The following is a 13,829-nucleotide window of genomic DNA, read 5'->3' as shown; positions in this document are numbered from 1 at the left end:
GGGTCATGCCTGGGCACAGCCCTAGGGAACTTTGAGATTTTGTCTCACCTTGTTGGAGGAGTAAACAACCCTCAAAGAAGCCATGGGCTGTTGTTGGGTTATTGGACAGTTGTTTCCCCCTCCAACAAGGCATGCTGCCCAGGTTTGGATGGCCAGGTTCAGATTAGGCAAATGGCTCCTGCAGCTTGCTTAAGCCATGGTGATTATGCGAACTGGGCCAGTAACTCAACGTGCTTGAGGAATGCAGGATTTGGTTGGTGCAAAGCAGTTCCCCTCTTGGAAATGATACAGGAGTGAAGCACACTAAGCACTGCACTATCAATTGGCGTGAATGTGTTCTGCTCCCCAGATGGTTACTGTGACTGAGTAGAAGGAAGCCAGTGTAGACGAGCCAGTGTAGTGTAGTGGTGAGAGTGACGGACTGGGAGCCGGGAGATCCGGGTTCTAGTCCCCACTCGGCCATGGAAGCTCACTGGGTGACTTTGGGCCAGCCACAGACTCTCAGCCCAACCTACCTCACAGGGTTGTTGTTGTGAGGATACAACGGTGAGGAGGAGGATAATGTAAGCCGCCTTGAGTTCCTTGCGAGAGGGAGAAAGGCGGGGTATAAATGTAATAAATAAATAAATAAAATAAATAAGGATGAGCCTTTCCTTAGCTCACATCTTCCTGGAATCATTTTCCTTCTCCCCACACTCTAATGCACACTCTAGACTTTTCATTTTTTCTTACCCACGAGCATTAGGGACTCCAACTGACTTATTCCCCACCTCTTGGACCTCTCAAACCTTCAAGCCCATCCTGTATCAGCAATGCATGGACTTCCAAAATATCTCCATTTTAAGTTCTCGATTGTATTTAAGAAATTGCTCATTGTCCGAAGAACAATGGCTGCAATTTCCATTACTTACACAAATCACAGCTGCAAATTGTGTAATTTACGCAAATTGTGGCAGGGTTCTGTGCAAATTACGCCAATTATAGCCATTTATGATGGCTGAACATGACACATATTTATGTAAATTTTTAAAAACTGGGAAAATCCGCCTCTGGCCTAACTTGAGTCAGGCCAGATCACAATAAAATGAGTCAGAGTCCAGGGGCCCAGATGATAAAAGCTTGGTGAGCTCCCCCCACCCTGACAGATTTCTCTGAAATCCATAGGAGGAGCTTACATGATGTGTTCAGCCACACATGCTTGGATTCCTCTATCTGACTTTCTGTTCAACACATGAGTGGAAAGGAGGATCTAGGATGGATGGGCATGGGATCAGGGCCATGGCCCTGCTCTCTTTTCCAAGTGTTCTTTGAACATGATTTCTGGAGTGGGCTAAACCAAGGCCTCTTCACATATTTAATGCATTTGTGGAAGGTGAATGGGACTAGGGCTGAGTGAGAAGGGACCCCCCAAATACACACACACACAATCCATTGTCCCATTCACGGGGAGGGAAGGAGTTTTCAGTCCTTTCCCAGACCCTCTTCTCAATGCACCACCCCTCTGGCTATCTCTGCATAGTTCAATCTGGGTTCTATTTCTTGGTTATGCTATAGTTCAGTGCTACCAATCCTGTGACCCTCCAGATGTTGCTGGATTCCAAATCACTACAGCCCTAGCCAGCATGTCCAGGGGGTAGAGGTGATGACAATTGTAGTCCAACATCTGGAGGCCCACAGGTTTCGTCACCCTGCAATTCTCTGTTGGGAATTAGCTCATATAAAGAAAGATGTTCAATTTCTGAGTATTTTCCATTCCGCCTTCTCAGTCTTCTATGCAACCACAATGACTAGTCACTTGGATTGATTATTTATTTATTTGGTATCTATTTATGGCAGGAAGTACAAAAGCCATGTGAGAAATTTCATCGTTATTGTTAACACTCTCTTAATTCCTTTCAGAATTCCTCCAAAGATTCAGTTTTGTTGCCCCTTCGTGGTTGGAAACTTGCATTTGTTTATTTATATTTGAAAGGAATCACGTCTGAGCATCTCAGCAGCCAAAGAAGGTGGCACAGTCTCTTCCCAGTCCTCATATATTATTTTGGACTGTACTTTGTAAGCAAGCGCACCTGCCAGGAGAGAAAAGTGATTGGTTTAGGCAATAGATCAAATATCATAACATCAGAAACTAATTCCTGGCCCCTCCCCATCCAGACTATCTTCCTAATTGTGTCAGTGGCTTGACACTCTGCTCCTCACCGTCTTCTCATGTGCATAGCCCAAGATATATTCTCTTCTACAAAATTCACATGGCTGAAGTATTCTGAGACTACTTCTTCTTCTTCTTTTTAAGAAATGAGTGGTGGAAAGATTTGTAAGTATCATAACCCCCTAACACCTGCCAATGCAGCACCAGCCGAGAAATCGTAAACTCCAGGTTGGGAGTGGCCCCTGGTCCTCTTAATGAGGTGATGGTGAGGACATTATTAAAAATTCTCTCTTGGACCCCTGCAAATCTGGAAATTATAGGCAAGTCAAATTTGAACACATGAGGCTGACGTATACCAAGTCAGGCCATGACTCTGTATAGCCCAGTCTTGTATCTCCTGGCAGAGAGATGGTGGCCCTCCATTGTCCCAGGTAACTGAAACTTCACCTGAAGCCCACAGTGGTACATTTGGAGAATGACTCCAGAATAGAGCTTTTTGCTAATGGAGTCTTGAAATTCTTCATCCTATATGTAGATACAGAGATGGGAGGGCAGGAGGAGAGAGACATACACCATTTCACTGAATTTCTCCAGTGGGAAGAATGGTATAACTTCTTTCTTTTTTTCCCTACATTTTTGTTTCTCTTTTTATGCCACTGAAAGTGGCAGCAGCAGCAGCAGCAACTGCTTGGGCAACCTAGGCACCATTTTGAATCCTTCACATGCCATGGCCCTGGCATTGTTCTGGGGCATCATGGGGAGAAATGGCTCCCAGCAAAAAACAACAACAAAAAAACACAATGGCAGAAAATATTCAGAGAAAATCCTACAATGTAGCTAACTTTTTCAAGAGGGAGGAGATAACAAAAGAAGTCTTTGCTCAACTCCACACATTCAGGAAAATTATGAGGAGGCCATCTCTAATAATAATAAAAGACACTGAGACATATAACAAAATTCCAATAAAAGTCTGGGGTGGCAGGGTGGCAGGAAGGTCTGGGTTCACAGTTGTTCTCATAACTGACCTGCACATACTCGACAGCTTAAAGGAACAGAGGCACAGAGGCCCAGCCCAGGCCAAGAGACCACTCATACCATGTCCCCAGCCTCAACTCATGGTTTACAGAGTGCACTCCTGTGAAGGTGGCCATGGCAACCAGGGCACAAAGACCTAGGAGCCAAAAATATGATGTTTTAACACTAGAGAACCATGTATTCCCGAAGAACTCTTCTCCATGTTTCATCATAGAGGGGAGCTGCTGGGATGTGCGTTGAATGTCAGATATTTGCAGGAAATAGGTTGGGCCTTAGCAAATGCAAAGGAGGAGACAAGGGTTGCTAGGACTCAGGCCCAGAACAGACCTATGTGCAGCTGAGCACAAATCCAGGCCTGGAGGTTGTATACTCCAGTTTGGGTTCTTAAGGTCAGTTATTCACAGAAGTGCTCGTTCAATGTATTCCTGAATTCAAGACATCTGAACATCACTGAATGGATAAAAGACAGCATAGAAAGAGTTTAGAATCACATTTTAATTCAATAAACACAAAACCTTTACATAAAATGCCTCCTATAAAGCTGGCTATGGCCGCCATCCTGGCCAGGGAGATGGATCCAACACGTGGGCAACAACATGAGAAGCTAAGGCTGAAGAAGGAAATGGCCCCAGGGACCGCTGCCATCAACAAGAAAGCTCTGGTGGCGTGAATGTAGCCTACAGGAAGTCAAAAGAGATGGTTGGGGTTGTTGGGGATGGGGACAACAATCACCATTATGAAAGTCTCACTTAATACCTCCTCCACCACTTAATCCCACTATCATCATGCAAAGTCACCAGATCCCACTCATTCAGCCTAATGGTAGGGCCGGCCCTGTGTCCTTATCATTGCAAAGCTCTCATTTAATAGCTGCCTCCACACTTCATCCAAGAATCACTATGCAAGGATTTTACTGTGCCCCATCTTGCCAGCTCCAGAAGGATTTTGTTTAATATGTTCCATCTGTGTTTCATGGATTGTCAGACACCTTTTGTTCCATCATTTGCTCATTGATGGAAGCAGATATATCCCCCCCCCACACACACACACACACTTCAGAAAACTGCAAAAGCATCCTCTGCAATTTTCGTAACTTTTGTTGTCACATAACATTTTGCCTTTCTCCTTGATCAGCATGCAATCAATGAGCAAAGCACACAAGTAAAGAGTGATACACAGCTGAGGCAGAAGAGACATAAGAGATGTATTAAAAACATCTCTGTGTTTTAAAAATGGCATATACATTTGTATATTTTCCAGTAACTTTTATATTTTACTACAGCTAAATTTGGGTACAAGTCTGGAACCAAAAAAAAGAAAAAAAAGGTCTGCTAGTCTACAGAATCCATGTGATCCAGAAGATGCCGTTCCACTGTGGAGCCTGCAGGTCGAATTCATAGAAATGAAATCTGAAGTAATCTGAATCTATTTCGGGTTTCTCCAACATCCCTAGGGATCACTCCACAATCATCTCTTGCAAATATGTATATGGCAAGTTTGCACATCATGCTAAGCCACCCTGAGGGTAAACCATGGTGGGTTGATGGGTTGCTCATTACTCCTGACAGATGACCGGGTGTACTGTAGCTTGCCATGGCTTGTTTCCCGCTCAGTCCTCCTGCCCACGCTATTCCTTGGTACCTCAGCTGAGCTAAAGACATCCCCTTTTTGCCTCCCATTAAACTGATGCAAACACTCATCATGCTAGGGTCCCAATCCATTTAGTAATGTGTAGTTTCACCATGAGAGGTCACATTCCATAACTAAAGGAATAGGCAATGCACCTAGAACCCACTAGATTCCCTCTCCAACACAGAATCTCTCTGAAAATATTTCAGGACTGGCAACATTCTAGCTTCAGAATGAAACCGAGCATGGACTGCATTATTCCTTTGCTGCCATAGGCTTTACCGGGGCAGAAAAACCTTCATAATTTTTGAAATGCTGCTCAGAACTTCACCAGTCAAATGTAGGATTCCCTTCCTCAACAAGGTTGAACAAAGTACACCAGAAGATTTCACCAAAACATGAAAGAAATATGACAGGCCTGCTTGAATATCGGAGTACAAAGTAAATATGCCAGTCTTCAGCACTTTTTTATTTCCTGCACTTATAGCCATTTTTATTGGATTGGTTTGAAATTTGCCCTCAAGATGACCATGGATGCCACACATCACATCAACTCATGTTATTTGTATACGTTGTACCATTTTGAGGCCTATAATGGTGGAAACATTGTGTTTGTTTGTTTCTGTACCTTATTTAAATGGGCACTTATGTGCCCCTTTAATTAAAAATTAATTAAAAAATAAAAATGCATATTCCCAAAGAGGCGCAACATTTATCTTCCTCCACCAATCACCATTCCATGCTTTACAATTATTTTTACATACATTATATGATGCAATGTTTGCTAACGGTGGCAAAATACAACAACAACCTCTGAGCATGTGCAGTTTTGCATTTTAAACTCACATAAATTGTGGCACTATCATGATTGCAGGAATAAAATGTGCTTCTGCTTCCCTGATGTCCTCACCTGCTGCTCTCTGGGCAGACATTTGCCTTCCCCAACCGCCCTCACCCCCCAGGCTGCAAGAACCTGGCATGTTGTTTACTGAGCGAGAGCACTCCCCAGAAACCTCAACTGATGTGCAGTAATGCTTTCTCAACACATAGGTCAAAGCAGAAAGAGTTCCCTGCAGGCAGACATTTTGAAAGTGCCCGGTGCATGCAACAGCAGGGGAGTTAACTTTGGTCACATAGGATGATCAGAGGGTTGACCCATCAAGTGTCCCACAATCTGCTGCAGATGTTAGGGCACGAGGAAGAACTCGGTGTACTTATGACTGCCACACGCCTAGTTGTCATTTCCAGACTGGATCTTACCCTCCACGTTCATTCCAAATGGGTCACACGAGGAGCTCCTGTTGCAGATCCTCCACAGGCCCACTTGGAAATCTCTAGTCACCCAGTAGTCTGAGGCCAGGGCAGCAAGGAGCAGAAGGAAACTGATGAAAGAGCAGATGGCAGTGTATATCCTCAAACAGACCATAGTGGGGAAATGCCAGCTCACTGGACAGCCCAGGTGAGATGAATCTGAGGGAAGAGAGGGATGTTCATGTTACTCCACACCTCCAGTTGTCATTTGTGTTCGGATGTTCCTTGCCTGTGGGAAGTGCTGCTGCCCACTTGCGGCCAGGAGCAGAACACCCAGTTTGTGCGATGCAGGTGCCCCAAGCTCCCCAGATGCAGAATCCTATAACAGATGGTGAAGACGCGAAGTGATGGTGACATCAGCCCCTTCAGAGTGCTATAGGCAGGTGCACAGCAATAGCATCTCCGCATTTGGTGCACGCAAACTGTTGCACCTTCTTTGCACTCCCCTTCCTTTGATTAGGGGTGCACGAAAGTCACTTACCTGGTCTCGCAGCTTGCTTCGCGGTGGGGGGGGGAGGCGCTTCGCTGCTCCCCCCGAAGTTCAGGCCGGGGGGGGGAAGGCTTCCCTCCTCGCCCGGCTGAAATTCAGGCCAGGGGGGAGGCTTCCCGCCTCGCCCGGCCGCGAAATAAAAAGTAAAAAAAAAAAAAACGCCCCCGTGATAGGCTACGTGACGATTTATGTAGCCTATCACGGCTAGATCTGCAAAAGTCAGCCGTGATAGGTTATGTTAATCGTCACGTAGCCTATGATGCTGCCTATCACGGGTGACTTAAAAAAAAGGCTATCCTTCCAATGAGCACTCAGGGTTGATTTCCTTTAGGATGGACTGATTTGACCTCCTTGCAGAGGGCAGGACTGTGCACAGGCATAACTCAATGTCAGCCCACTCCAGAGACATCTTCAAGGAGGGTATTGGGGAGTCACAGAACTGTAATCAGCACTTGCCACCTGGCATCAGGAGATGTTATAAATAGACTGTGACCCAAAGAGAGATGGTCATTGTTGTCACCTGTGTCAGCAATCGGCATGAAAAGTCCAGGAAGGCAACTGTGTGCAGTCAGATCTCAGCCTCCAAAGACCTCTGCTACTGTCACTGGCCATTAGAAAACATATGACTATGTAAGCATGCTTGGTTAGGGACTAGAAACTTAGTATAACATCAGTTAATCTGCTATAATAACCTGGATCAAAGTGTAGTTACTTTGTGGAGTCTCATTCATCCAACCTCTCATGAGGTCCCACAGATCTCTGTCAGCTTGGTCACTTGGCCAGAAAGCTAGGAAGTAAAGTTTACCTTAGGACTACCTTGACCTGAAGAAAGGAGGAGGAGGTGACCGTGATTCCGAGGCAGGTGAGGTGATACCTGCATAGCTTTCTTTGGAAAGGAAAAGGGGTATTTTTCAATAGCTTGAAGCGTAGTGAATTCCAATGCTGCAGGAATGGAACTGAGGAAGAGACTTTAAAAGCACATTGAAAATCAAGTTATTTGTACTGGACTTCTGCAAGGATCATGTCGGCTTTTAAAATCTTCTTATTACCACTCCTTCCCATCTAGCCTACTACACTGCAGAAAGGGCCTTGAAGATAACAGACCTTCCTGGTTGCTTATCCCAGGCATCCAAGATGCACAGGTTGATTGCCTTTGGACATGGAGGTTCTTTAGCTATCATGGTTCAAATCTGATTACTATACTGATTACTAGAGCTATACTCCAGACATTTGCGTCTAATCCCTTTTTTGATGTCATTAGAGCCATTGCCACTTCCAGGGGGGTTGCCAGGCTCTTAAAAGATCTGTGGCCCAGGCCCATATCACAGAAATCTGCATAAAAATAGCATATGTTGATTCATATGTATATATGCAAATGTAGAAATAATTACGAGAATGTATTTAAATTTCTGAGAAGGCAAAGCCAGACAGTTCATTTCTCAGCCAAATGTTTCCAAATAAAATACATCCGTCAGTTAATTTGCATCCTACCCTGAATCATCCCAAATCAACGGGAAGACTCCCCCCCCATAAGCTAAACTGCCATGCAGGGAGAGACTTTGGTGATGGTGGTGGGGCATTGCAACATGTGGGGAGGGCAGACCTTTCCCTCCCCAGCTGCAAAACTGCTTGAAAACCTATCCCCACCATGGCAATTGAGCTATGAAAAAAACTATTCATTAATACCAATGGACACTCAGGGCTCTCTGGGTTATCGATCCCAGACAGGAAAGAGATTTGGGGTCCAGGTAGGCCCCATGGACCCAGCAATGCCTAGTAATGCCCCTAGCCCTGGCAATGAAGCAAGAAATCAATGAGCTTAAATGTGCTGAACTCTGTGTTGCATCTTGTCCACTGCCCACCCCAGAGAGAAGTCATAGGGGGCAAAAGCCCCTTTCTTTTACCAACTGCTAACAACTGCTCTGTTTTGCATCCCCACGTTCAGCTACTTCCTATGTGACATGGTGTGTTGGGCTCATGGCAGAACTTAGTAATAAAGTGTGCAGCTTAAGCTGCCATAAAAGCTACAAGGGACCAGTTGCTGAGCCTAAGAGTTTGGGCTGCACTTAAGGGAAAAACAACCTAATAAGCCTGCAACTTCGTGTGCTTTTTCAAAATGATTACTTTGTTTAAATATTGATTGATTGATTGATTTGTAAAATATATAAACCACCCTTCACCCACAAGGGACCACCCCAAGCCAGCGTACAGAACGTTATGAAATGACACAAATACAATACAAGAGCAATGAGAACACCATGAGATAAGATGAACAAAAACTTCCCAGCCACCAAAAAAATACAATCCCCCCCCCCCCCGCAAAATCATGTATAATGTAAGATATTTGGACAAACAGGGAAATGTCAATCTCATACCAACATGAAAGCAAGGTCACCACCAATAATACCTCCCTTGTGTGTGTGTGAGCAGGGGGAGAGGGGTCAAAAGGCAGACAGTCCCAGAAAGTGGGGGGTGTTGTTGTTGTTGAGAAACACTCCACACTGAAATACTTTGTTGCAGGTCTGTTCCCACATGTTCTATGTGCTTAAAAAAAAAATTATAGAGAGGATAAACCAGGATAGGGATTCCTATCTTCACCTTAGCCATAGTCATAAAAATAAAATTGATTGTGTTTTTGTGCTCTGTTATTATCCCAAGGCATTTTCCAACGTTATCGTGGCGTGGTAAAATGCCTCACAACCAGAAAGTTGTCAGTGGTGCAACAAGACATCTATCAAAGTAAAAGTTTAGGTAAAATGTTATTATTTGTTAAAAACTAATCTTTTTGTTGTTGTGAGATATTTTTCTATTCCATAACGATGTACGTTTCTCTCTCTGGTGAGGTAAATTAATGTTCCCAAATGAAATCCTATGGTTTGGGCCAACGTATTGGCACCCAGAGTACTGAAGCCAGTTTCCCTAGAGAAGTTTTCTTTGGAAAATCCATGGGATATGTACATTCCTGGGTTTGGGGATGTAAAGGTACCCCAATGGCAAAATCAATAGATTCTTGGGATATTTCATGCCCCAAGCCCGGGTTTTTCCCCAGACAGAAAACAGTAAGTGGTAAGAGGTCGATATGTGGGGACATTATGCAGGTGACAGAATACAACTATGTTGTGGGCTGACATTTTTGTGAACACCCCAGAGAGCGTTGGTTGTTGGGTGGTATAGAAATGTAATACATACATGCATGCATGCATGCATACATACATGAAATTATGTTGTAGGTCTGTTGTTGTTTATTCGGTCAGTCACTTCCGACTCTTCGCGACTTCATGGACCAGTCCACACCAGAGCTTCCTGTCGGCTGTCACCACCCCCAGCTCCCCCAAGGTCGAGTCTGTCACCTCCAGAATATCATCCATCCACCTTGCCCTTGATCGGCCCCTCTTCCTTTGGCCTTCCACTTTCCCTAGCATCAGCATCTTCTCCAGGGTATCCTGTCTTCTCATGATGTGGCCAAAGTACTTCAGTTTTGCCTTTAATATCCTTCCCTCAAGTGAGCAGTCTGGCTTTCTTTCCTGGAGTATGGACAGGTTTGATCTTCTTGCAGTCCAAGGCACTCTCAGAATTTTCCTCCAGCACCACAGTTCAAAAGCATTTATCTTCTTTCACTCAGCCTTCCTTATGGTCCAGCTCTCACAGACATAGGTTACTACGGGAAATACCATTGGTTTCACTATGCGGACCTTTGTTGTCAGTGTGATGTCTCTACTCTTAACTATTTTATCAAGATTTGTCATTGCTCTCCTCCCAAGAAGTAAATGTCTTCTGATTTCCGGGTTGCAGTCAGCATCTGCAGTAATCTTTGCACCTAGAAAGACAAAGTCAAATGATGTGTTCTGCGTACATGTTGAATAGGTAGGGTGAGAGTATGCCGTACTCCTTTCCCAATCTTAAACCAGTCCGTTGTTCCGTGGTCTGTTCTTACCGTTGCTACTTGGTCGTTATACAGATTCCTCAGGAGGCAGACAAGATGACTTGGTATCCCCATTACCACCAAGAACTTGCCACAATTTGTTGTTCTCCCAGACCATGCTTGCCTGTAATTCCAGGTGTCGTTTGACTACCCACCTTAGCATTCCAGTCTCCTGTAATGAAAGTAACATCTTTTTTTTTGGCATACTATCCAGTAGGTGCTGCAGATCCTCATAGAACTGATCTACTTCTTCAGCATCTGTGGTTAGGGTGTATATTTGGATCACTGTGATGTTAAATGGCTTACCTTGAATTCGAATTGAGATCATTCTGTCATTTTTTGGATTGCATCCAAGCACTGCTTTAGCCACTTTATTATTAATTATGAAGGCTACTCCATTTCTTCTGTGGTCCTCTTGTCCACAGTAGTAGATCTGGTGGTCATTTGATGTGAAGTGGCCCATTCCGGTCCATTTCAGTTCAATGACACCCAAAATGTCTATATGTAATCTTGACATCTCCCCAATAACCACATCCAATTTGCCCTGGCTCATAGATCTTACGTTCCAGGTTCCTATGGTGTGTTGATCTTTAGAGCATTGGATTCGTCGTTCACCACCAGCACCATCAGCTGCTAGCCGTCCTTTCGGCTTTGAGCTAGCTGCGTCATCACATCTTGGGCTAGTTGAACTTATCCTCTGTTCCTCCCCAGTAGCATTTTGACCATCTTCCGACCTGGGAGTCCCATCTTCCGATGGTATACCAACATATCTCTGTTTGTACTGATCCATTTAGTTTTCATGGCAAGAATACTGGGGTGGGTTGCCGTTTACTTCCCCAAGGATCGTATTTAGTCTGACCTCTCTGCCATGACCTTCCCATCTTGGGTGTCCCTTCACGGTTTAGCTCACAACATCATTGAGGTGCTCAAGCTCCATCACCACGAGAAGGTAACGATCTCCTTTGCTGAAGATTGTAGGTCTAGGTCTGTGCAAACTCTGCAGTGAAAAGGGCATTGTGGCAGCCCTTTAGGTTGCCCCATTATAGCAGAGTTAAAGGTAACAGGATCAATAGTCCTGACTTTGACGTAAGACGTAAACTTTGTCACGTTTGGGTAAGATGTGACTTATCAATGGAAGGGGAGTGCAAAGGGGGAGCAACAGTTCAGTTGCTGCAGATGTGCCCCTGCCTATAGCACATCTTCACCATCTGTGATAGACCACTGCACATGGGCAGCTTGGGGAGCTGCATCACATAAACTGGGTGCTCCCCTCCCCATGGCCCCTAGCAGGCGGTGGCATTTAAGAATGGCAAAGAACACCCCAACACAAAGGGCAGCTGATCGTGCAGCATAACATGAACATCCCTCTCTTCCCTCAGATTCATTTCAAACATGCTGTTCAGTGGCTGAGAGACTGGACAGTTCCCCACCATGCGCTACCTGTGGATCAGCGCTGTGGTCTTCTCCTTCATCAGCGTTGCATTGCTTCTCCCTGCCCTAGATTCAAATTACTGGTTGACTGACAAGTTCTACATGAGTCTGTGGAACATTTTCAGTTTGGATTTCCAACGTGTCCCACTTGGAATAGATGTGCAAGGTAAGATCCTGCCTGGAAAATGACAGCTAGAGGTGTGGCAGCCAGAAGTACACTGAGTTCTTCCTCATGTCTTAATGCTTGCAGTGTGTGGCAGTTCAGGTCAACCCCATGTGTATCAGGTTTGTATCTTGGAATAGCTCCAAATCGGCCTCCAAAGCAGGTTGGGGGGGTCCGTGCGCAGCCCTATTAAAAACAGATTCTTTTTAGATAGGGATGTACGAAATACTCACCTGGCTCCGTGCCGGGGCATCTGTGGTGTGTGTGGGGGGGAGGCGCTCTGTCACTCCCCCCAGAATCCTCCCTGGCTGGCTCCGCTCTGCGGTGGCTCCATGGAGCCGCCGGCCAGGGCCTGCCACACCCAGAGTTCCAGCCACAGCCGGGCTGCTGCAGCCGCAAATGGCGGCCATCATAGCGGCCGCCATTTGTGTCCTTGCAAGCAGCCGTGATAGGCTACAAAAGGTATTTACGTAGCCTATCATGGCAAAGAGCAGGGGTGCAAATGGCATAGCGGCCGCCATTTGCATCCCTTCTCTATGCTGTGATAGGCTATGTAAATACTTACGTAGCCTGTCACGGCTGCAAAAACGCAAATGGTGGCTGCAGCAGCCCGGCTGCGGCCAGCCGGGGGACCAGCCAGAGCCACTGCTGCTGCCGCCACTGGAGCCACCACTGGAGCCACCGCCGGAGCTGCCGCCGCTGCTGCCGCATCTGCCCCAGGTAAGTTCCATCCCGGGGGGATTCCGCGGGGTGGCGGGGGGCTGGAGGCTGTTCCACCACCGATTCCAGGGGGCTGGATTCTAAAGAATACTTACATAGCCTATCTTAAATACTTAAATACTTACGTAGCCTATCATGGCAAAGAGCAGGGGTGCAGGCCCCCTGGAATACATGGTGGAACGGCCTCCTGCCCCCTGCCACCCCGCGGAATCCCCCCGGGATGGAACTTACCTGGGGTGGATGCGGCGGTGGCTCCGGCAGCGGCTCCGGTGGCAGTGGCGGCAGCTCTAGCTGGTCTCCCGGCTGGCCGCAGCTGGGCTGCTGTGGCTACCATTTGCATTTTTGCAGCCGTGATAGGCTACGTAAGTATTTACGTAGCCTATCACAGCATAGAGAAGGGATGCAAATGGTGGCCACTACGCCATTTGCACCCCTGCTCTTTATCATTAGGCTACGTAAGTATTTAAGTATTTAAGGTAGGCTACGTAAGTATTCTAAAGAATCTGGCCTCACTGGAATCTGTGGCGGAATTCTCTGACATACCTGTTTTTAGACCAGAAGAGGTAGAGAGGATTCCCCTACAATATTTTCACAACAAGGCTGCAAAGGGTGGTTCAGCCCCAGCTTGGCTGCCTCTCCAACTTTAAAGGGTTGGACAGGTAGAGTCCCTGGAATCAAGACACTGGACAGAGCCCTTCACATCTCCCAGTAAAACAGGAGACAAGGCAGCCATAGTTTCTCTCTTCTGCTCTATCCATGGGCTTGCCATCCATTGGCCTGGGGAGCTGATTTTCACAGCAGATGAGAGAAGAGGCAGCCACTAGGAGCATGGAGTGAACGGGCAGCCAAAGCCAGCACTGCAGCGTCACTAGGCTATGTCCAGGTGGCCTGCTGAGGGTCAGGTGACTGGGATGATGTTGCATTGGTAGCAGAAGGGGAGCTAACAGCCACTCCATGACCTGGTTGACATGTCACAATA

At 46.2% G+C, this 13,829-nt stretch overlaps 1 protein-coding gene across 1 annotated transcript; it reads right to left on the bottom strand.

The window, feature by feature from the left end:
* Positions 1-1,561: 1,561 nt before the first annotated feature.
* LOC146337823 (protein NKG7-like) lies at positions 1,562-6,239 on the bottom strand. Its single transcript, XM_084814435.1, has 5 exons — positions 6,074-6,239; positions 3,715-3,861; positions 3,204-3,320; positions 1,980-2,084; positions 1,562-1,698 (listed from the first exon to the last, which is right to left on the bottom strand). Exons 1-5 carry the CDS (start codon positions 6,237-6,239, stop codon positions 1,562-1,564), a joined length of 672 nt encoding a protein of 223 aa, XP_084670561.1.
* Between the last annotated feature and the right edge of the window lie 7,590 nt (positions 6,240-13,829).

This window comes from Heloderma suspectum, chromosome 10 (genome assembly GCF_057233095.1).
Source record: "Heloderma suspectum isolate Gila_16-S chromosome 10, 16-S_ref, whole genome shotgun sequence".
In the NCBI taxonomy this organism is placed as follows: Eukaryota; Metazoa; Chordata; class Lepidosauria; order Squamata; family Helodermatidae; genus Heloderma; species Heloderma suspectum.
The sequence above is the reverse complement of the archived record's forward strand: the minus strand, read 5'-3'. Positions and strand labels throughout refer to the sequence as shown.